This window comes from Mustela erminea, chromosome 15, assembly GCF_009829155.1.
Source record: "Mustela erminea isolate mMusErm1 chromosome 15, mMusErm1.Pri, whole genome shotgun sequence".
NCBI lineage: Eukaryota > Metazoa > Chordata > Mammalia > Carnivora > Mustelidae > Mustela > Mustela erminea.
In genome coordinates, this window is record NC_045628.1 from 67,705,089 (window position 1) to 67,731,044 (window position 25,956).

General features: G+C 36.3%; 1 protein-coding gene across 3 annotated transcripts in view; it reads left to right on the forward strand.

The window, feature by feature from the left end:
• The window catches only part of TRPC4 (transient receptor potential cation channel subfamily C member 4), a 205,548-nt gene that overhangs the window by 39,375 nt on the left and 140,217 nt on the right, over window positions 1-25,956 (forward strand). For all 3 annotated transcript variants that reach the window (XM_032315137.1, XM_032315135.1, XM_032315138.1), the window contains exon 2: window positions 16,106-16,510. In XM_032315137.1, coding sequence (XP_032171028.1) covers window positions 16,133-16,510 — 378 coding nt within the window. In that variant the 5' untranslated portion in view covers window positions 16,106-16,132. The remainder of the gene's footprint in view (window positions 1-16,105; window positions 16,511-25,956) is intronic.

The following is a 25,956-nucleotide window of genomic DNA, read 5'->3' on the forward strand; positions in this document are numbered from 1 at the left end:
CTATCACACGTTGGTTAGGATTGGTGCCAAAAGGCTCCCAAAGGGCAGGGGCTCCTTGGTAGCTAGGAGACAGTATGCGCACCCACTGACTGAATACCTCCACCTGGCCTGACCCACCCTTGTACTTGGACTTTGTTACCTGGGACTGGTTTCCCGGACTTGCTTTTCAGTAAGTTCCCCTGGCAGGAGGCAAGGTCAATTTAAGTTTTATAACAAAATGGCAGTTCACCGGGGGTGGGGCTGCTCTGGCTGAATAAGCCCTTACATTATCTATTCAAATCAGAGTAGATCTCGGTAGTTTAAATCTTCACTTTTCCTTAATGCAGCTAGGTCCCCAAGAAGCGGAAAACTTTAGCAGAGATCTAAGAGCTGTTTGTAAAGGAGCCAAAGTTAAATGGGGGATTTGATGAAATAGTCAATAGTGCATTCTCATTTCTTAAATCAATACTTTCAATTAGTTTAGGTGAACTCTTAGTATAACAGGAGACCTGCCTTAAAGAGAACTTGTTTTATTTAATTAAAGTTTAAATGAAGACTTAATGGAAAATAAGCTGTGCTGCTTATGTAAATAACCCTAATCATATCTGTTAAGCATCCAAAGCATAAGGCTAATTGAATTTAAAAGAAAATGTTAACACGCCTGCTGATAAAAGTGGCTTTAAGTTAATCTTAAATATTTCAATTCTGATATACTGAAAAGATGAACTTCTAGGATGAATATTTAAAAATCATAATATAGCTTTATATCATTAAAAATGATCACAATGTCATAGGACTAATAGCTGTACAGAGTAACAAAATTCTCTGAACAGCAAATCAATCATAAATTTGGACAATAACCAAATAACCTGGAAAAACTGTTTTGCCAAATAAATTTAATCTAAGTTGCTATGGTAATTACTATACTTGTTGGAGGTATTCAGAAGATGCTAAATTCCTTGTGCATAATGAACCTTTATGAAGAGTATTCTAAGCATTCTAGTTTTAAAAAAAAACTAATTTGCCTTTGATTTGCATAACTGATGTTTGAGTTCAGTGTAGAAATAAACTTGGTTAATTCTAAGGACATGAAAAGATTGAAAAGATTTAGAAGTTCAGGACAAAAGGAAGAGACTAATTTTACAATATTTATATCCTCTACTTTTCTGTTAAGTATGGAGTGCCTGTAGAATGTTAAATACTCAATCTGAATTACTATCCAGAAATAGTAAAGGAAGTAAGAATTGTCATGCCGCAAAGTCCTACTGAGCTTTAACCTTCTGCACTCAATTTAACATTGAAAGTGAAACCTACGTTTAATTATTTACCATTGCTACATCTTACATGAGTGTAGGAGTGCTAACAGCACTGACTCCATCTTTGGCCTTCCATCTTTTTCTCCACACTGGTGTACAGAGAGCCCCATTTGAGATCACAACTTTATGATCTCCTGATCATGCTCCTCACTCCATACATGCTTGGGATTAACATCTGTACTGGGCAGAGAATAGAGGCAGAGAATGGCTGGGTAGGACCCTGGATCTTCCTACCACCCATGGCCCCTGTCAGGAAATTACCCTGAATAAAACTCCATGTAAAGGGCATGGCTTTGTTTTTCTATATTAAAGTACCTTGTCAGTAAAAAGGATGACCCTCCTGCACCTTCTAACAATGAGCAAATGACCCTCCTGCACCTTCTAACAATGAGCAAATTGACCCTCCTGCACCTTCTAACAATGAGCAAATTGACCCGCCTGCACCTTCTAACAATGAGCAAATGACTAGATTATGCTATCTTTTCTTGGGTGCACTATAGTGAATTGAGCCAGATTACCTGATAAGGTGGACACAGACAATGGGAAGGGAGAGGTTAGGTGCCTAGAACTTGCCATGGATCTTCTTCTTAGATACAACCGAGCAGGCATCTGTGAACCTGGAAATATTCCTTAGCAGGTGAAGCTCCAATGAAGGTGTGGTGAATAGGATTCTACTACCTTGAGTACCAGTTGGTACCACAGTCAAGACTCAGTTTGCAAAGAAATCCAAGACCTGAGGGGCAGATTCATATTTAGGGAAGGTCCAGCAGTGTTGGTAAGGACTCAAAAGAACTCTTTGAGAGCTAGTAATGAGGAATGAAGGTTCAGAATTGGGAGATCCACTCATTACACAGGTAATACAATCACGAGAATTAGGGAGATTGATAAAAACCGGCTGCTGAGATGCGAAATGGCCATTCAAAAGCTGAATAAGGACAAATGTGTAATGTAGGATAAGAAAAAATGAACATAAGATAAGGAACACATTTATCAAGCCCTTGTAATTTTTTTCAGGTTATTTTATCTCAATATCCATCCCAAAGGGCACTAACAATAGTGTTTACCCCAAGGGGTTTTCCTAAGAATTAATCGACTTCATACATGTAAAACTTGGAATAGTGCTTGGTGTGTGCTGAGTTCAGAAAGTGCTGTTGTTTTGTTGCTATGTTGTTTTGTTGTTTCAAGGAACTGAGGTTTCAGATAGAATCTTAATCTCTGGAGATCTCGTAAGGCAAGAACAAAATTCCTAGGGTCATGAAGGGACCAGTTTCATTCAGAAGCAGCCCTAATAGAACTATGGTTCCTACCTGCCTAGACCAAAAATTGCTTGGCAATGTGGGATAGAATCTAGCCCGAGGATGTTTACCACATCTGATTTGCCAATGAAACTGTTAGTATTTTCATTGCTTGTCCTTTTGCTGCAGCTTCTGGATGTAATATTTAATCGCTGTGTGACCTTGCAGAAATTTTTAACTTTTCTGAGCCATAGAAACTTGACTTTTCCTGTGACTTTGTATAGTTCTTTCATATTCCCAAATGTATACAATCACTTAAAAGAATAGTATTTGAGGGGCGCCTGGGTGGCTCAGTGGGTTAAAGCCTCTGCTTTCGGCTCGGGTCATGATCCCAGGGTCCTGGGATCGAGCCCCACGTCGGGCTCTCTGCTCAGCAGGGAGCCTGCTTCCTCCTCTCTCTCTCTGTCTGCCTCTCTGCCTAGTTGTGATCTCTGTCTGTCAAATAAATAAATCTTTAAAAAAAAAAGAATAGTATTTGATAGGAAATAATAAGGGTCACTGACTGATTTAGAACAAAATTGAGATAACAAAAACTCTAAAAGATATAACGGGAAAGTCATTATGTAAAAATGTGACCAGTTATTCCAAGAGTGGAAACAAGAATAAGATAGCGAGTTTTTTCCTCCTCTCCATGCCTTTAAAAACTTTGTTTCCTCTTCCTAGAATTCCTCGTTTCTGTATAGTCACTGGGGAAATAGCACTCAAATATTTAGGTAAAAGCCCACCTCTTCTAGCAACCATCTTGATGCCCTCCCATGACGTGCCTACAATAATGGCTTTCTCTTCTGAATCCCAAGGAAATATTATGTAAATCTATAATCTATCCTGGAGAATTTATCACATGGTATTTACTATTGGTTATAGACAAAACTCTTTTTCCACATGATAGCATTCTCCCTGAGGTCAGGGATTTCTTGCTGTTTTAACAGCTCTACTGAGATATAATTTACATACATAAAAAATTCATCCATTGGGACTGTGTTTTATTTGACTTTATATCCTCAGCCTACAATATAGTCTTGATCTGATAACAGAATAAGCTGTAATAAATCTTTTTTGAATCCTCCAAACAACATATGGGGGAATAAAGATTTCCAGCTGTCATGAAGCAGATGTGAAGCTGATGCACCCTAGTGAACTAATTTGTCTTTAGGACTGAGACATTTGATCAGATTGTCCTCTGTTACTCCCACACTTCGTGTACTTTTCCTTTAAAGAATATGCCTTCAGAGGGGAGGACGTTTCTTCACCAAAAGTGACCCCTTGCTGAAACTGCAGTGGACTAATAAAAATAAATTAGCTTCAGGATTTACAACTTGGAACCTTGATAAAAGCCTCACCATGGTATCTTTAGTAACTGGAAATAGGGAGAAAAACAGTCTGTCTATTTCTTTCTACATCAGGACAGGTTGTTTTAGGAATACCGAGAACAATAGATTTGAAAGCATTCATGGATTCAGCCTGTAAAAATACACAAAAATTATATTTATCAGAGATTACAGGGGAGTCTAGTTTTATCCACCAAGATGTTAAGACCTCTCATGGTAATGTCAAAATGATTAGTCTATGGCAGTTCGTAAATCAATAAGTAAGAATACTGTTTTCTGCTTTTATGTTTCCCCTAAATGTTTCAGATAGAGGTTATATAAGAAATTAATGCCATATAATAACCACCCCATTTAGGGGGAAAAAAACCAATATAGACTGTCTTATTTACAGGTATAACACATAAAAATACATGTGGGGATTTGTAAAATTGTACGCCTAATAAGAAAATTATAGCTCCAGCATAATGATAAACCTATGTATTTTCATTACCCAAACAACAAAAAAAGGATTTTTGCTTAATAAAAAATAGTACTTTGTAGAAATAAAAATAACCAAGTTAACTTCATAATATGATTAGTATTTAGAGTGCAAACTACAATGGAAAATTCTAAAGACTGTAGGATACTTAAAAACCAAATTGTTCTTTGTGGTTACCATAAAATAAATGGATTTGAAACTATTTCTTGTAGTTGTGTTTATCTGAACAAGTAATATATTTTGGAAATAGTTTCCTTGGAAATCTCAGTAGTATGTAATGAGACAACCTAACTAAGACCAACAGCAGGAAAATCATGTATCAAAGCAAAATGCAAATACTATTTATAAAAATTAAATAAAAAATTACAGAACTTCATGGAAACATGAAGATCATTTTGTATAACTTTAAAGGAAGAATAAAAAGAGTGACAAAGTTAGAAATGTGCTCAAGGTCACATGGTTTATTGGCAGAGATAGTGACCAAAACAGAGACTGATAGAATCATAGAGTCTAACCATCATTGTCATTAAACAATATCCAATATATCCATCTATTTAGTTCTTGAATCTTCTCTACAACATTCCCATAAGTTGTCTCCTCAGTGTTTGAATACTGTCAGCAATGGGGAGTTTACTAGCCTTTGAGGGACACATTCAACGTTTGAACAAATCTTACTCTTAAGTGACCACACTTTTGTGAGAAGAAAGCTTTTTCTTCATAATTTCTACGTCTTAGTCTTAGTTCTGGCTTTTGGAATTGTGAAAAACATGTCAAATACCTTTTAAACATGGGAGTCCTGCTAATTACTAAGGACAGCAGAGTGTTACTTTTTATAAAATAAAATAAACTTTTACTTTGTGATTAAAGGCTTTTTCATTAAAATCATTGTTTTTTCTTTATCAAAAACCTAGAGAATGTAGGCCAGAACAAAAAAAAATCACCAATTACCCATGGAAAACCTTTCTTAATTGTGAGCAGAGTTACCTTCTTATAGGTTTTATCATTGTTGAGGATGCTAATCTTTATTGTGTTGAAAATTTTATCCATGATTAGCACTTACCATAATGATTTTATGACATTAACCTTTAATATATTAAAGGTGACATTAACCTTTAATACATATTATTTTAATAGTTACACAATTTTTATTAAATAAATATTCAGCTCTTAATTAAACTAGCTGATAATTATTGGCTTTTGAATCTCTCCAGTTTTTTTCCCCAACAATAGATAAGCTATTTTATCTTTTGTGAATAAATTAAAATAAATTAATAAATTAAAACTCCAGCTTAGATTTCTGGAAGAGATATTCCTAGGGTGAAGAGCTTGAGCCTTTCCAAAGACTGATACACAAATTTCCAATTCCTTTCCAGTTTAAACTATCACCAGCAATTTATGAGAGAAGTATTTTTGCTGAGTTCTTCCTGATAGTGGCTCTTCTTTTATATTTAATCTGATCACATTTGGCATGTAATATGTTTTATCATCCTGGTAAACTTCTCAGTTGTAGAGTTCAGAAACATAGAATGCATTTTTTTAAAGATTTTGTTTTTTATTTATTTGGGAAAGAGAGAGAAAGCACGAGTTGGGGAAGGAGCAGAGAAAGAGAAGCAGACACCCCACTAAGCAGGGAGCCTGACAAGGGGCTCAATCCCAGGACCCTGAGATCACAACCTGAGCTGAAGGTAGACATCTAAACAACTGAGCCACCCAGGTACCCCTAGAGTGAATTTTCAGATGATATTTTCCATTTATATTTCTCTTTTCTCTGAGAGAGCTGTTCTTTTTACTCTTTGAATCCCAGTGGTTTTCTTTTCTATTTAATAAACTCTTTGAAGTCATGTGTATTTTGAATAATTTCCCTTATTTTGCCTTTAACCTTGTGTATTATGTGTGAATATTAAAGTATTTTGAACTCTATGTATCCATAAGTCTTTCTCATAGTCATTCCTCCATTATTTTTCGCTTAGTAAAGTCTTCCCTATTGAAATTGCATTTGTTTCAATATTTCACTTTTAAATTCATTTAGAATCCGTATTCATGGTGTTCCAAAATAATTATTTCCAAAATTTTTAACCAGTTGTGTCAATATTATTTACTATTTTTCCATTCCCTGTGCTGATTTGTCATGCTTCCCTGTTGAAACACTAGTATGCAGTATGGGTTCATTTATCTTTCTCACACACACACACATCCCACCACCACCTCCACCTCTACCACCACCACCAACAGGAATAATAGCTAAACCACAAGGTATCCTTTCTTACCTATTGCAATGATGTAAGTGATATTTTAAAAAAAATAAATAAAGCGGTCATATATTTGGCAAAAATTCTGTATGTGCATCCAAATTTGAGCATTTTTATATTATTTTTGCTTTCACAAAAAGGTTTATTTCTTTTTGTTTTGGGCTAGAGACTTACTGTTACCATTGTGATAGTACATAGACACATGCATGTACACGCACACAATTTCAGAGACTACAGGTTGGCTATAGATTTCAGGATCTGAGTGTGGTGGGGTACTCTGATTACATTTTGCAGTTGAATAAGTTTCTTTCTTTTTTTAAATTTTAATTAAATTTTAATTAATTTTTTTTATTATGTTGTTAGTCACCATACAGTACATCATTAGTTTCTGATGTAGTGTTCCATGATTCATTGTTTGCATATAACACCCAGTTGCTCCATGTAATATGTGCCCTCCCTAATACCCATCACCAATCTTACCCATCACTCCATCCTCCCTCCCTTCTAAAACCCTCAGTTTGTTTCCCGGAGTCCATAGTCTCTCATGGTTTGTCTCCCACTCCGATTTCTCCCTCTTCATTTTTCCCTTCCTTCTCCTAATGTCCTCCATGCTATTGCTTATGTTCCACAAGTAAGTGAATAAGTTTCTTTTGAAACTAGGTTAGTTTGTCTTTTTTTTTTTTGGTCTAACTTTGCAAAGTACTTATTTAGAACATGCATTGTTTCCCCCCATTTCTTCTTAACGTTGCTTTCTTTACCATGTTATGTTTTCATTGTCAACAAGCCAAGTAACAGCATCTTTGACACAATGAATGAAGTACAGATATTTCTAGGATAGTAACAGCAAGATGTATGCACACATCCTTGTTACAAAATGACATACATATTCCTCAACAACTTCAAATTCTGGAAATTATGGAAAAATAGAGATTTGGGAAAGACAGGGTAAGATTACTTAAAACATATTCAATAATGTAATAATATACATGTATTAATAAACTCAGTAAAATATGAGCAGACATTTAAATCCCCATCACATCATACTACCATCAAAGTCTGAGAGTTTTGCATTCTCAATCACAAGGGTTAATGTTTCCTCTTTCCTGATAGAGACTCTTAATGGTATTAACTAATTTAGTGGATGATGATTTCTTAGTTTCACTCTTGCACAATCCCAAATCAATTAACAGCCCAGGTGAACTTTATTTTTTAAAAGATTTTATTTATTTGAGAGAGAGAGAGAGCAGGAGCTAGTGAGGAGGAGCAAAGGGAGGGAAAGAAGCAGACTCCCCACTAAGCAGGGGTTTGATCCCAGAACCCTGAGGTCATGACCTGAGCTGAAGGCAGAGGCTTAAGGGACTGAGCCACCCAGATGCCCTCATCCCCCAAGGGACCTTTAAAAACAGAAATTGGATCAAGTCACTCCCCAGCTCAAAGCCCTTCAGTAACTTCTTATTGTTCTTAGAATACATTCCAGAATCCATGCCCCACATTCTGGGCTACAGAGTCACCTCCTCTATTCTTCCTCTTATTCTCTGTACTCCAGGCAAACTGGCCCCTTCCACGTTCTAGAATGTTCTACCTGCCTGCCTTACCATCTTCTCACTTTCAGATCCTTTTAACGGTTTTCTCTGCACTTCTTACATTTTCCATAGCTAGCATTTTCTCTCTCATGTCACAGAAAGGCCACCCTCAAACACTCTACCTTATGCAGCTCTCCATCCCTTCCCCTCCTGCCATGCTTCTCCATGATATCTCACCATCTGTTTCCATTATAACCTTAACAAAATTTTAAGTATTCTGTTTGCCCCTTTGTTTTTTGTTTTTTGTTTTTTGTTTTTAATTTTTGTGGGTCCTCTTCAATGGCTCATAAGCTTTATGAGCACAAAGATCTTGGCTTTCATTCACCACAGTACTGCCAATGTTTGGTACACACATGTTGACGCATAGATATTCAATCAGTATTTAATTCATTCAACAAATATTTATTGTGTACTTGTTCTACACCAGACCTTTTTCTGCACTGCATGTATATCAAATGAGTAAAAGAGATAAAAATCCTCTACTCTTTACACAATAAAAAATATTCTTTTTATATCTTTCAATTTTCCATATATTGATCTTATGGTCAAATACGGTCTTTGTGTGAAAAATCTTCTGGGGCTACACATATGAGTCTGATTTTATTTCTTCTTACATCTAAAATATTTCAGTAAGATATAAAATTCTAGCTTCAAACTTCTGTTTTATTGGGGGAGGAGGTTGCTTCCATATTTTCCAAAAATACCTCATTATCTTCTAGCTTCCAAATTTGCTGTTAAGAGGTCTGATGTTAGGGGTACCTGGGTGGTTCAGTCGGTTAAGTGGCCAGCCTTTGGTTTCAGTATGTCCTGATCTCATGGGCTGTGGGATCAAGCCCCACATCAGACTCCTCACTCAATGAAGAGTCTGCTTCAAGTTTCTCTCCTTCTTTCCCTCCCCAACATGCTCTCTCTTTGTGTTCTCTCTGTATCTCTAAAATAAACAAATAAATGTTAAAATAAAAGAGGTCTGATGTTAATCTGATTCTTTATTCAAATGCCCTTCTGATGATGTTAGATAATAGTGGTAAGAGACATATTACAGAGCTGTGAGCTATGTACGTGTTGAAGTATACATTATGGTTTTAATTCTTCATACGTTGACAAAAGCGTGGGAGAAAAGATACTCAGAGTAGAAAAATAGGTAAAAATTAAAGCACTTCACACAAACTCTTGGTAGCTCAGTGACTGTTAACTGGCAGACCAGTTATTCACTGTTTCATTTAAGGGCCACCACGAGCTAAACCAGTTTTAGAGAAATGATTAAAGCAGTTTGATCCCGTTAATTTTATTCCTTTACCTAAAATGGCAGTGAAATAACTCTAAAAGTGTGGTCATTAATTTCTTTGATTCATCAGCAAAATTTTGGCACATATCTTTTTCATAGCACTGTGGATGTGAAACTGTAAGTTGCATCTTATACAGTAAATAAGAAAAGTTCTAAATCTAAGAGGTCCGCAGAGTATATGAAGACCCATAAAAAGGCTATATAACTCTTTCTTAGGAAGAAGGGAAGAAAAAGCCTCAAGGCTGTGATACTTCACAAAAGGTTTTAAAACTTGGCAGGAGTTGACAGAGGCTCAAGGGGAGGAAAGGTATTCCTGTTGTAAAGAACAAGATGAAAAAATGCTTAGAGCTATAGTAGCCAAGTAGTTTGTCAGTGTAAAATAGTTTTCCAGGAGCGATCTTGGGAAATATGTCTACGAAGGCATTTAGAAACCAGATCATGGAGAAGTCCAGTATTCTGTTAAAAATTCAGTATGTTTTCCAGTGAGTGATTATCAGTCACTTAAGAATTATAAGAGAGTGGCTTGATCAGATTTACATTGTGGCATGATTAGGTATGTGGCATTGTGGAAGCTAAATAAAGAGGATGTAAGAATAATGTCAGTGAAATGATTGAGAAGGATATTGGTGTGTCCAGGTAAAAGATGATGAGGAGATAAAGTCGGTCAGCAGTACACACAGGGAATGCTAGGGAGCAGTCGAAATATGGTAAGACTTAAGAATGGTCCTGTTTTTAATGTTAATTGATTTATATTTAAAAAGCCACATATGAATAGCGAGAACAGCATTGGATAACACAGGTCTAGAACTTTAGAGAAGTACAGCCCGTGAGCATGGATTTTAGAGCCTTTTTTTAAAAATGTGGCATATTTTAAAGACATCTGTGGGTTTTACGGATCATTTCGAATAATGAGTAATGGATGAGCAGAGCTGATGAGAGTGACAGATGAAGGAAAGAGCCAGGAGCAGAGCCCTGGTAATAACACTTAGGCTTTAGGTCGAAGGAAAAGAAGCTGGAGGAACTGTGGAGAGAGAGGCCGTGTTGAGGTAGAAGGTAGAGCATTAGAGAAGAGTGTCATAGAACTCAAGGCAGGGATGTTTTATTTAGAAAGGCTCAGTCACAGTAGGCTGCTAGAAGCCAAGTGTTATGTGGCTCGAAGAGCCCCAAAATGTATATGGAAACTAGCGGGACATGACTGACTATAAGAAAAATATTTACTCCATCATGGTGATAAATACCATCTTAGAGTAAACCAGTAAATGACAGGTAAGCTTAAACTTAAAAAAAAAAAAAAAAACAGAGATAAGAGAGAAAAAGAATTGCCAAAGATAATTAGAATTTTAAAATAACTAGGTGAAAATTAAATACATTTGTAATTTGAGAAGAGTTCAGTTTGCAAAGAGAAGTTTAAGGTCTGAAAGACGGAGAGGACTGATGTAAAGTTTTAGAGAGATGGCAATGGCCGAACACCCAGGCAACCAGAGAGAGAACATCCTTTCCTCTGAAATTTGAGGAGAAAATAGAAATAGATCAATGTGCAGCTTCGAACTCCCAGGGTGGAAATTCAAACGTTGACAACAGTATGTATTTTCTCAGACATGAGATAATCAAGATAAATAAAAATGTTTGCCCTGCAAATGCATTCTTCCAGGTATGTATTTTTGTGTTTTGTTTTGCTTTTTAATAGGGATATATAGGGTTTAGTTTTAAGCTTGGTACTTGTTAAAGATAAGCAGAATCCCGAATTCCTCCTCTAAAATCTTAGGATGTCATAATATTTCGTTAGTAGTGTTTTTTCTTTCAGTAAGTATTATAATTTGGACTTCTTGAAATTCACAGAAATATCCTTAAAACCCTTCAAAGGAATTTAGTGGTTCATTTTGTCTTTACAATAACAAAAAAAGAGAAAACAGGTTTTAGCCGGGCTAAGTCACAAAACATTGCAGGAGTTATGTGGTACTTTTGTTACCACATAACTTAAAGACTTAAAACTACTGAAATGTGCATATAGTATCCTGCCTGAGGAAAGTAGGAAAGGGTCTGGAAATCAGAATAGCAAAAATCACAGCATTTGATGTTTTTATGGAGTAGTATTATGTCAAAGATTAGAGTTAATGTAGTGCACCCGTAGCCAAAAAGAAATCTGAATAGGATTGAGTGTGAATAAATTATCTTGGAAAATGTCATTTCATATAAGAGTCCAGAAAAAGAAAAAAAGCAACTGAAATATGTGTGATAGAATCCTTAAAAAAAAAAAATGGAAATCAATTTCTCACTGAGCCATGAAATCACACCTGTAAACATGGATCTTTTGACCATAAACTAGGGATTATAAAGCAACACACACACACACACACACACACACACACACACATATGTATATAAATATATATATCTCCACTGTTCTTTCCACTGCACAAGTCTCATTCTCTAAAAAATATACCATCTGATCCATAAAAAGATGTAGGACCTTTGTTTTTCTGTTTATGTTGCTTAGATAATTGTGGTTCTCACATCTAGTGGCAATTTCTTAACATTTCTCTTGATGGTAAGGTGTAGCTCTCTCCAGCTTTGTGCTTGTTTTAATCCCCAACACATTTACAGAAATTAAAATTTAGGTTATTTAAAATTTCACATACAGAATTTAAGGTTTTTCCCATCACTTCCCATCTCTCTTTTGAGTCCTTGAAATGTAACTTGATGAAACAGTCATTTCACTTCTGGATGGTATGTTATAAAGGGAGAATTGAAATCAAGACTGTGATTTCATGGGGGAAAAGATCTTTTCCTCCCCAGAAAGCTCATTCTGAAAGTGCAGGACCAGGAACAGGCTTTTATTTACATGCTTTAGGTCAGGATCTCTGCTGTCCTGAACCTCCTGTTCTTTCTCGGGCTTTCCATCCAGCAACAATTCCGGAGTCGCTGACAAGTCTGTCAGCTCAGGAACTGCTTCAGCCTTATCAGCACTTTGCACTCACTGTTACATTCATCTATCACAGTTTCGAAAAGCGAAACTTTAGTTTTGTCCTTCTATTAGTATCCCTGTATCTCAAGTTATCCAGTACAGAGACTTGTCTAAAAATTGTATAATCTTCCTTGCTCTTTTAAAGTTTTAGTTATAATTGTTTTATGTGCATGTTTTATATTCCATTATAAATAATTAAATTTCATTTATTTAATGTATAAATGTAATGTAATAATAAATAAATGTAATGTAAATAAAGCAAAGTAAAAAAATGTAATGATTAATGTAAATTCTTAAAATATTTGGTATATTTCAAATCCACCTATTCTTCCCAATTCACAGGGGGTTTCATATTCGTTTAAAATCTGAGAAATTGGGGGTCCTGAGTGGCTCAGTCTTTAAATGTCTGCCTATGGCTCAGGTCACGATCCCAGGAAGTCCTGATCCCAGTGTCCTGGGATCCAGCTCAACATTGGGCTCCCTGCTCTGCAGGAAGCATGCTTCTCCCTCTCCCACTCCCCCTGCTTCTGTTCCCTCTCTCACTATCCCTTTCTCTGTCAAATAAATAAACAAAATCTTAAAAAAAAAAATCAAATCTGAGAACTTGAAAGAGGACAATACCTTTAATAGAAGAGCTTTTTCAGCACTAACTCTAAATCTTCTCACTCATTCTTTCGATAATGTTATTTACCTCACTTTATGGATGGAGAAATAGGTTCCTGGGCATAATGTCTCATGCCCAGTTCACATTTTTTTTTTTTTTAAATACAGTGTTGGTTAGAATATGTCTTCCTTTAAGGCGAGTCTCACATTCTAACCCATCCTTAAGGAGTTTATTTTTATGACCGTTATCTGGATTAAATGAAATAGATTTTAATAAATCTAATTTCTCATTATCTATCCTCCTCTCCCCCAACTTCTCCAGTACCTTCTGTGTTGTCCACCAATCCCTTCATTGTCGCCGAAATCCTGCAGTTTGGAAGTCATGCTCACCACCATATCACTGACACACACTATCCTGTGCTTTACGCAGGAGAAATCAAATGCTGTTTACTGTTGGGGTGCCTGGGTGGCTTAGTCAATTAAGTGTCTGCCTTCTACTCAGGTCATGATTTTAGGGTCCCGGGATGGAGCCCCACGCCCACGTCAGTCTCCCTGCTCAGTGGGAGGAGTCTGCTTCTCCCTTGTGTGCTCTCTCTCTGACCCTCCCCTGGCTGGCGTATGTGCTCTCTCTCTCTCTCTCAAAGAAGTAAATAAAGTCTTTAAAACAAACAAAAAAATGCTATTTACTGTCTAATTCTTTATTTGATGCCATCATTAATAAATGAGTAAATGAAAAAAACAAAATAAAAATTTTCCATCCTTTAGGCTGTTTCCTAATCTTGATGGAGTCACAATTCAAAGTTCTGCTTCTGTGTGTGTGTGTGTGTGTTCATACCTTCATTTTAAACCTGTATTTTTGGTAAGCTACCTTCAAACATTAGTCTTAAACAAAGCAATTATTGGTGGCAAACCTTGAACTCAACTCTAAAAAAGCAATATTTATATATTTTTCCAAGAGTCTTAGGTAAGGACAAAGTGAGGAAATAAAGAATGTATACTGTTGAAATAGAATATAAATGCCACTTATTATCATTATGAAGCATTTACATTGCAGTCCTGGTAAAATTACAATGTGGGAGCCCATTGCCATTGATCCTGCACACTCTTACGAAAGCTGACACGGATTGGGAAGGACATGCTTTCATTCCAGATCAGAAAATTATAATGAGATATGTAGCATCATAATGATATTGGCTTATTGTAGTTTTAGTTATACCAGAAGAATATTAAATTGTCCTTGTTATCTCATAATATAATCTATAAAGTCTCTCCTACAATTCTAGTGAGTTAAAGCATCTCCAACTACTGAAATTAAATACAAGCTTCAAGCAAGTAACTTGCACACCTAAAATTGTTAGATTTAAACACCAAGATCACTTCTCATTTTTCTTTAAAAAAAAAAATTGCCGTTTAAAGAATTCACAACACCCCCTATCTGCAGTTGCATAAATGAATGCATATCATGCCCGTGTAGTTGGTCATTATCCAGTTAAAACACCAAGACTAATAAAATAGGAAGTATTTGAGAAAAATATTCTGGACTAACAGATTCTTATATTTGCTTTATCTGTGAAGGGGCCTTAATAAAATACTAAATTTAATGAACCAGAAAGGAGCAAATTGTGAAATAAAAGCTTTGTGTATTATATCCTGAACCTAGATACTTGAGAAATTGGGATTAATAATCTGAACATCAAAAAGTGAGACAACTACTTGGTAACTGAAATGCCCATTAAACTGAGGTAGCATGCAAGCAATTTCCCAAATTGAGAACATTACCTAAATGTAGTCACACTTGTTCATTCAATGCACATTTAATTTATGTTAAAGTATCATTGAAAAGTATGTTAAAGTATCATTGAAATCAGATTAATTTACTCATAAAATGATTGGGTCTAAAAAGATCAATTAAGATGAATATGCATGTTCTAGTACCTAGAATCCTCCATTAATTTTAATTTAATAGTAAATGTATGTAAATAAACAAGTGAGTTGAATATAAATGACATAGAATAATAAAACAATAGTTCAGCACATAAGTATGAAATCAGGAACAGCAATAAAAAATTATATTCCAAACAATAGATTTTTCTGTAAATATTTATCAGTAGGATGATACTAAATCAATAGAGTTTCCAGTGACTTTGTTCCTATCAATCTATCTTAAGATGTTCTTTTATTTTTTAAAGTAATTCCCTCATCTTCAACTGTATCTTTACGGCAGTGTATCTTTATGTTTTGCAATGAATATATTCCTGTCTTGTGGTTTACTGCTTCATGGTATTAAAGGTAATAGAATTAAGAAAAGAGCATTTTCATAATAAACTCTATATTTAATCCATTTCTAAATTCTTCCTTTGGAACTTGAATTGCTTAGATTCATCTTGATCATTAATATCTCGGTTCTTTCCCCCTCAGTGAATTCACTTACAAATGGGAAAAAAAATTTATACTCATCGGGGTTCAATATGATATTTTATTGACATTAATATTATTAATTCACATCAACTTTGATGTCAGTACTTACTAACTTTAAGAATAGAATACATGACAAATGAAAAGCATTTTTCTAAGAAAGTGATATTTCATAGTTTTGACAGCATCTCCATGATGAACAAAATTGACAGTGAATGATACATTTGAATATCCTCGGTGCAGTTTTAGGACCTCAAAAATACAGCCTTTGATTTTCAAGGTTCCCTGCTAAAAACTGCATATATTTATGACACATTTTGTAAATAATTTCCAAAAATTGCAGGTATATCCTCTGACAGGTGTCACCTTTTAAGTAACATTCCCAGTTTTTATTCCTCTTAGATTAGGAATTTGCAATTGTGTTTCTATATAACTGAATAATGATTAAGGCTGTTTCCACTGTTGAAGAGAAAATAACTCTTATTATTTAATAAAATGGTATCATTATTATTATTGGCATTATTGTTAGTTGTTAAGTGTGATGCACCATGATTAAAAAGTGTACCAGCACTAATCCTTGCATATTTTGGGTTCTCTTTGCACTTTCAGAGACAAGGAAATAGCATGGCATGAAACATGGCTCAGTTCTACTACAAAAGGAACGTGAATGCTCCCTACAGAGATCGGATCCCTCTAAGGATAGTCCGAGCGGAATCAGAACTCTCACCGTCAGAAAAAGCCTACTTAAATGCTGTGGAAAAGGGAGATTATGCAAGTGTCAAGAAATCCCTGGAGGAAGCTGAAATTTATTTTAAAATCAATATTAATTGCATTGATCCTCTTGGAAGAACTGCTCTCCTCATCGCAATTGAAAATGAGAACTTGGAGCTCATTGAACTTCTTTTAAGCTTTAATGTCTATGTTGGAGATGCCCTATTACACGCTATCAGGAAGGAAGTTGTCGGAGCTGTTGAGCTGTTACTGAACCACAAAAAACCCAGTGGCGAAAAACAGGTATGTGCCAAAGCACCGTTTTTGATAGACTGTGCTTGCAGAAGGTTTCTGTGGATATTCAGATTCTCTCTAAACTTTAAGAATTAGAAGCACGGAAATCAGAACTATTATGATAGGGAACTAGTGGTAAGTACACACTTCACACCTGCCGACAGTCACCGGCACCTGCCCGTCGTGCCCTGGCAAACCAGCCCTTCAGTGAGAACTAAAGCAGAACAAAGGAGCCCATGGCGGCTTCCCATTCATTGGAAACATTCCTGTGTTTCCAGCCCAGCCTAGAATGTTGTCTGAGGCTCACTCTGCATGTGTGGGTATTTTTCCTCTTGCCTTTTCATTTCCAACACTCTGCCGCAGCAGGCTGAATCCGTTTGCTATTTTCCTGTTTCATCTGCTTGCCTGTTCTGGAATTCTGCATCTTACTGCAAGTAGATATGAATTGTATCATTTAATTTTGTTATTGTTCATTAACAAACTCCAGTGGATTCTTTTAAATTGAGGCAAATTAAAAAAAAGGATTATTGGAAAATACCTAACCCCTGACTGTAGGTTTAACTGCATGCCAAAATGTTGCTATATCTTAGTGTCATCACTAAATGAAAATATGCTAAAATGGCACACAATTCTACAATGTGTGGGTTTTTTTTCCTGACTTCCTATTTTTGTTGTTGTTATTTGACTTTTTTTTTTTAATCACTAAGGAAGTGGAGAAATCATAAACAAGAACGAAAAAGGAATCTGTTCTTGTCTGTCTAGACCCTTCTGTTTGTGACTGCCCTGTATCCGAATTGTCTGTTGGATCCTTTTTCCTCTCACACTGAACCCTTCACTTCCCTGCTTGAGGTCCTATCGACTAATTGCAAAGACATTGCACATACTGCAAAAATGTGCCTTTTAGAATAACATCTTCAAATGTGTGTGATTCTACTGTAGCCATTTCTGCTGTATTGGGTAATGCACAGTCTGTGCAGACTGTTAGGAGACGCTGCATTCTTTTAAAGCCAGCTCTGCTGTAACTCCTGTTATCTCTCCTTTACTGGAGGACTTTTATCAGAATCCTTGCCATTATTAGCAGAGCAACTTCATGGCTGGGTGTCTCCTGGAAAAAAAAAAAGCAGAAGAAGAAGTAGAAGAAGAAGAACTCTTGCTGCATTCTCAGAAGCCTGTGTTCTATGGTCCTTTTTTATGCCTGCCCACCATTCACCCCTCCCCTTACCTGACCCCAAGCTTTCAGAAAGCAACAGTCCACAAGGACAACATCTTTGCTTGTTGCTTTACTAGCTTTTTGTGGTTGGTTTCATATCCCATTGTTTGTGTGTTACTTTCCCATCGCATCGCTAAAATTTTACTGGCAGAAAATTCTCCTGTTGCATCTGTCCTTTGAAACTTGTCCAAACCTTGACAGGAGTGACCAGGTCATAGTTATAGCTAAAGATATATGTTATGGCCCAGGCTTTTACTGCAAAGGGAACTGCAGACACAGATAGGAATGAGTAGGAGTCTGTTACCTTCTGTGTAAGTTTAATTGCTGCTTCTTTTGTCACCTTGTGATTTTGAAATTTCTTCTAGTTGTACCCCATGGTTTCTAACAACAACGACCTTGTATTGTGCACCCTCTTGTCTTATGTCCATATAGGGGACCGTGAGGCCGATGTTGTGACTGCAATCTAGATCATTTTAGATTGCACTGAATCTAAAGGACAAAACTGTCATTAAGTGGACTTTTTACATTTATTACTAAATAACTTTAGCTCTGTTCTGTAGTGAACACTGGCCATACATTTCAATGTCTCTTTAGCAAATGACATTTGTGCTGGCCAGAGTAATTTGGTGTCTGGAGAAGATATCTGCTATTATAAGAGTGTTTGTTGGAAGATACTCAACTTCTGAGCTAAACTCTGGTCTCATAAGTAGGTCCTGGCTCCTTACAGGCACTTGATCTGAACCCTGATTATTAACAAAAGGCAGTAAAGGTTTGCAGTCTGCCAGGAGTCAGAAATATCCCAGGCCATGTGTTTCTGGAAGATTTCTCTTGTATCTATTTGCTGGCCAAGAATTTTCCTTTTGTATTTGCACATTCTAGAATTCCTCTTCCGTGAAGGCACTAAGAATAAACAACCAAAAAAAAAAAATGTATCTTTTTATTTGAATTTGATAATTTTGAAAGAACAAAACCAGTGTTACCTTATTGTTAGAACATAACATGTATACAATGTAGCATACAAAAGATGCTCTCTGGGCTGGCGATGGGAGATACAGTAAATCCCATTAGATCTTGGCCGTTTATCTGTGATTTACTTAGATAATACATCTCTTAGGTACAGCCAACACGTTTTGGAGTAAGTTTCCATACATCTGTGTTGTATGTAGCAAATATGTTTGTAACAGGAATTTTTTTCTCTTGTAAATTATAATTTCTTAGATGATTCCTGTGATTGTTGTAAGCCATTTTGTGTATTATCACATGGGCATCCCCCAAAGACTGTGGGACGCATTGCCATTAATTCTATTGAGATCACTAAAGCCAAGTGTTTATACCTAGAAACAATAACATCCAAGTGGACGAAATAAACATAAATTGTCCAGAAATGAGTCAAGAATAAGGATATAATATAAAAATTATACAAATCTGATTATTAGAACACTTACTTAAGAACCTAAAATGTGGGCACCTGGGTGGCTCAGTCGGTTAAGCATCTGCCTTGGCTTAAGTTATAATACCAGGGTCCTGGGGTTGAGCTCCCGCATTGAGCCAGGCGTCCAGCACCCTGCTCAGCGGGGAATCTGCTTCTCTCTCTACCCTTCCCCCTACCCATGCCTAGTCTCTCTCTCCTTCTCTCTCACACACAAAAGTAAACAAATTAAAAAATTTAAAAAGGGGGACGCCTGGGTGGCTCAGTTGGTTGGATGACTGCCTTCGGCTCAGGTCATGATCCCGGAGTCCCGGGATCGAGTCCCACATCAGGCTCCCAGCTCCACGGGGAGTCTGCTTTGCTCTCTGACCTTCTCCTTGCTCATGCTCTCTCTCACTGTCTCTCTCTCAAATAAATAAATAAAATCTAAAAAAAAAATTAAAAAGGAACTTAAAAAGTGAGAAATGTGGATCAGGAAATATACTCTTCTATAAATTCGTCACACATTCCTTTCTTTGTCTGGAAGAAGACACCGTGTGCATGGCATCCTGAAGTCACAGGAGCTGTGTTTCAGATTGGTTTGTGTACATTCTCCAGAGAACAAGTTACTATTTGCATATGCTTATTGTGCCTGGCCTTGTGCTGGATGTTAGGGAGTAGACATTGTTCCTATTCTTTGGAGTCTGAAGGTCTAGTTGTGAAGAGAGGAAAAATATCATGGGGATATGAGTAAGAGTGATTACAGTGGAAAAGATGAAGGAGAAATAAATTCTTAGGTATTGACTGGCATATACAAACTGTTAGTAGGTAGAGGACATGAAGAGGTAGGAGAGGGGCCTAAAGAAGAAGGAGGAAGGCTGTTGACAGGTGTTTACCTCGAAAAAGTTAACTCCATTCACTAGCATAGAGACTATAGACATAGTCTATAGGACCTGATTGGATATACTCAGTTTTTTATTTTGTTGAAATTGACATCTAGGAGGCAATTTGAAATTTTGGACTTAAGAAAGGAGTCTGGGATTGATACACAGATGATAGTGAGGACTTTGAAGCCTCCTGTCTTCCTATCACTCTGACATTGATTTTCTTTTCTTGCTCTTATAAATTGTTTAAGTGTTTGTAATTATTAGGCTATTAAAAGATTTTCTCAGTGCAGCATCTAACAAAGGTATTTCAGTTTTGCCAGATAAATAGATGGGCATAGATCATTAATTATTTCCTTCCATATTTAATGCAGACCAACATAAATCAGAGTATTGAGTTCTAGTGATTTATTTTTAATTTACTGTCAACAAATGGAAAGAGTAATTCTTAACTTCTTCCATATAGTAGACAGCTTAAAGAATGTGTGATTCGGGGAGCCTGGGTGGCTCAGTGGATTAAAGCCTCTGCCTTCAGCTCGGGTCATGATCCCAGAGTCCTGGGATCAAGCCCTGCATCGGGCTCTCTGCTCAGAGGGGAGACTGCCTCCCTTTCTCTCTCTGCCTGCCTCTCTGCTTACTTATGATCTCTGTCAAATAAATAAATAAAATCTTTAAAAAAAAAGAGAGAAAATTTATATTTATATATATATATATATGTGTGTGTGTATATATATATATATATATATATATAAAGAACATGTGATTCTCTGCATTAAACAGGAAGACGGAACATCACATATCTTACTGGGACTGCTCCTTTGCTACAATCATTACTCTGATATTCTCTGATAATTTTACTATACTTTTCTTTTACCTTCTGAGTACCTTATTTCTCTACAGGGGATAACTGAGAGTGGCTTCTTAGCCCCAGTTTTGAGCCAATTGATTCTTACTTGACTTTTAATGATTCCCAGCAGACCTTTCTCCTTGACATCATCTCAGGCCAGATTCAAGGCCACATTCAATTTCAGTTTCAGCTGCTTCAGTGCATGCTTATCAGCAACAGAGCTTTCTTCTCCCTTTTTCCACTTAGGAAGTGGTTCTCAGCCTTCAGCACCATTAGAATCACTGGGAGGGTTTACTAAATCAAGGATTGCTGGATCCTGCTCCATGTGTTTCTGATCCAGCAGGTCTGGAATGAGACCCCGGAACTTACGGTTCCATAGGAATGCTGCTGGTCTGGAGACAGCACTTTAAGAACCACTGACTTTAGAGGAAGTTGGAAGTTACAGAATGCCTGTGATCGTATATTTTATGTTAGGTGTATTGAACTATACTGTGCTAACCTGGCCTTTAGGAGATTTCAGTTAATGCCCTTATTAATGATTAAGTGATATTTAATATATGAGAGTCTCCCAATTTTACTAATATGTTTATTATATTGTTCCATTCTTTGGGAAGAAGATTTCACTAAACATTACTGATTAGTTCAACAGTTAAGCCTAGAGTATTTCATTTGAAGAAATTTATTTCAAAGCTCTATTGAAAAGAATATCAGATTTTTAGGGTCACCTGGGTGGTGCAGTCGGTTAAGTGTCTGGCTCTTGGTTTTGGCTCAGGTCATGAGGTCAGGGTCCTGGGATTGAGCTCCTTATCGGGCTCTGTGCACAGCAGGGAGTCTTAAAGATTTCTCTCCCTCTCTCTCTGCCCCTTCCTCCATCCACTTTCTCATTTTCTCTTTCTCTCAAATAAATAAATAAGTCTTTTTTAAAAAGAGTATCAGATTTTATAATTTTTAGAGATCTTGGAGATTACCTATCCCAATCACTTCATTTTACAAAAAAGGAAAAGAGGGACCCCGTGGACTTGGTATTTGACCTGACCAAAAAGATCTATATATAACTTAATAGCTAGAAAATGAACCTTGAGATAGTCTGAATGATGATGCTGGTGGTAATTTTCTTTATAAAAGCAATAATACTAGATAATATTCATTAAGCCTGTCACTATGCCAGGGACTGTGATAAGCATTTTGTACAAAGGTAGGTGCTATTGTTTTCCTCATTTATAAATGAAGTCATAAAAAGGAAAAATCGACATGTTTCAGGTCACAAAGTGATGGAACTTAAGAGTCTTGAAAGATAACTGTATGCTCTCAAGCTGAAGCCACTACACCAGTGTGAATAGGAGTCATTGAAATCCTGAGTTAATCATCCTCATTTGGGATAAGAGATAAGTTTAAAAGAGTCTCTAGATCTCCATATTCAAGGGATCTTGAGGATCTCTATCTTGAATATTATAGTATTTATAATTCGGTTGCTCAATAAATACTAAAGAAGACAAAGTCATTAGAAGCTGAGGAGAACTGAGGAATAGAGACGCCGACTTCGAACCCCATTCACCACTTTCTAACAGAACAAATCTCTCAGTCATTCTGAGCTTTTGATTTTCTTAGCTGTTCATTAGAGTCTTAGTATGAATTTATTTGCTTCTTAAAGTCTAGTGTTCAAATTCTATAAAAGTATTTTATAAGGTAACCCATTATAATAGCATACTATCCTGTTACCACTGTATTATGCCATAATCTATCTTCCTGTTGACAAATATCTTAATGACACAACATATGTGGAGAAGATGAAGTTCGGCATTGGCAATTTACCCTCTAGAGTGCATGACTTCTTTTTTCATTTGAAAAATGCAGTCATTGGAAACCCTATTCAGAGAGAGCAAAGGAGAATTTAATTCAGTTTACTCTTTTTCTTTTCACTTCAGTGCATGTAGGGGAACTTTTTTAAAGTAGTTTCAGTAGATTTGCTAAAACAATTTATGACTTTACAAACAGTGCCCTTCATGTAATCAGAAAAACAAAGAGTCTGAAATAAGAGACTGGCATTAGGATGTTTTGGCATTTTTTAAAGATTTTCTTTCTTTGTTTATTAGAAAGAAAGAGAGAGAGAGAGTAGGGGTAGGGGGCAGGGAGGGGGCAGAGGCAGAGGAAGAGAAACTCCCAAGAAGACTCCATGCTAAGTGTGGAGCCTGACAGGGGGCCTGATTCCAGGACCCTCAGATCATGACCTGAGCCAAAATCTAGTCAGACACCTGACTGACTGCTCCCCGCCAGGTGCCGCCAGCATTAACATGATAATGCAAATATATAGCCAACCCAAAATATATCCTGCTGACTAAAACTAAAGAACATTTTTTTTTCAATCGATATGAGTACTAATAAATATATCTCTGGTTACTGGGCAGAGAACTATGCTCTTAAATCTAAAATTTTCAGATCGAAACCATTTGCTTTCTGCCTCAAGACCTCAGATACCCTGAAAAATTTACTTTTAACTCTTGCACTCATTTCATTTCCCTCATTGGGCTTTGGAACAAGTCCCATAGTCACATGAACTTTCTTTTCTTTCTTTCTTTTTTTTTTTTTTTTAAAGATTTTGTTTATTTACAGACAGAGATCACAAGTAGGCAGAGAGGCAGGCAGAGAAGGGTGGGGGGGAAGCAGGCTCCTCGCTGAGCAGAGAGCCCGATGTGGACCTCGATCCCAGGACCCCGAGATCATGACCTGAGCTGAAGGCAGAGGCTTTAACCCACTGAGCCACCCAGGCGTCCCTCCCATGAACTTTCTATGATGCCTCGTAAATGATACTGTGTGCTAAGACCATCTGTAGGCCCTAGTCTTTAGAGCCGCCCTTGCACAATGAAAAAATTTGCTTTCCTCAGTAGTTAACCAATTGAGGTTACCTCTTTGGGTTATTTTTATTACAGCCTGGGTATTGACAGTAAATGAACTGAAATATATGTGTGACCATAATCTTAGGAACTATCAAAATTCAGAGAGAGCAAGACTGAGAGGAAGAGTGGGCAAGAGAGAGAAATATAGTAAAATATTAAAGATGCTCTCCCTCAAAAATACTTATCCTATCATGCGACATAGTAGAGAAATCATTAATTATATTTTCTGTCTATTCTGATTTAAACCATCAATAGAAAAATTGCTTACAATATTGTCTAAATATACCATTAATATGAAAAAGCTGAAACCTATCCCCAATGATGTAAAGTAGTAACTGGTTTAAACTATTTTTTATTAACAAGTACTTTGAAAGTCTAAAAATCAAATTGAGTCATTATTCCACAGCAGCAAGTTTAAAAGCTATTATATCATTAAGCATAGATCGTGTTTAGTCACCTGGCAAATGACAATCATGACAGATATGAATAATTCTGTCCTAAATGGAAGAATTTTTAAAAGGTGGCCTATGTTATACTGTTAATATGATGACGAGGCATAAGCTAACTGGTCATTCTGACTCATCACATAATACACGATTTAACTTCCATAGTTCCTTTGACATTTTATTCTTCTCAAAGACCAGCCAATTATAAATAATCCCTTTGAAGCCCATGCCCTTGCTTTTTCCTTAAAGCATACCACACTTATTATGAAAGTAAAATAATAATGATCATTAAATATGTTTGCAACCCACAAGAGAAAAGGGCTTTTAGCCTTTCTTAAAAATCAAGTGAAAAAAAAAACAAAAAACAAAAAAAACAAGTTCAAGGAATTGAACAAAACTCCAAGCATTGAGATATTTTCATTCCACAATAAGAACATATAAGGGGCGCCTGGGTGGCTCAGTCCATTAAGCATCTGGCTTTGGCTCTGGTCTGCTCTCAGGGACCTGGGATGAAGCCCGGAATCAAGCTCCCCATGACCACACACTCATGTGCGCACTCTTTCTCTCAAATAAATAAATAAATAAATAAAGTCTTTTTAAGAATAAGAATATACAAAAAGAGCTCTTAGTCCCCATTTTTGGACCAAGAAGGAGTGCAATGTGGTGAAGAGAGTTGAGATAGAGAAAAATTTGGATATAAATCCTGTTTTATCATCTCAGGCAAATCATTTAATCTTTAGGGTCTTGACATGTTTGTAAAGAAGAGGGGGATTATAGTCTTTACTCAACAGGTTGTTGTAAACATTAATTAACACCTCAAAATGCCTAACATTAAGAGAGTTAGCCCAGGAAGTCCCTCCACCTTGATACTATTTATCATTTTATACTTAGTAAATTAAATTTAATTCAAAATGCATATATGGGGGCACCTGGGTGGCTCAGTGGTTAAAGCCTCTGCCTTTGGCTCAGGTCATGATCTCAGGGTCCTAGAATCAAGCCCCGCATCGGGCTCTCTGCTCAGCGGGGAGCCTGCTTCCTCCTCTCTCTCTCTCTCTCTGCCTGCCTCTCTGCCTACTTGTGATCTCTGTCAAATAAATACATAAAATCTTTTAAAAAATGCATATATGATTGAAGAGGCTAAATATTGCCCCAAGCAAATGCATTGTGAAGTTAGTGCTAGTATGAAGAGTGAGTTCATGTTAGAATAACAGAGATCGAAACTGAGGTTTCAAATACGAGCTTTGATGAAGAGCTTTTTTGGAGTCATTTTTATTAAATTCCCCTAATCCATTATAAATGTTGTGATTAAATCCAAAAATAATAACATGATGTCTCAGTAAGCAACATATTCATTGAACTTAATTAATTATAGTAGTTGAAAAATTAATCCCTAAGGAATCACAGCGAGTCATTTAACAACTATAATTAATCAAATAGATAAGGTGTTAATATAACTGGGAATTATAAAAAAATACCTATTATGATTAGAATGTTTCATAACTGTTTTCAAAATGCCATCTTTCTTCAACTTGTATTTACTTTTTCTCTGATTAGATGCAAAATAAGTAAAATTTTATTACTGTAAAATCTGAATCATAAGAAAATGAGGATTTTAGTGTGGAATTTTAAATGTTCAAGAACAAATTTTTCAAGCAGTTAGAAAGAAAGAGTGCTCTCATTTTCATTACCACAATTTTTTCTTTATGCAGTAATTTTTTGGATCAATTAACTTCTAGATATATCAATGTCCAAGTCACTGTTGTTTG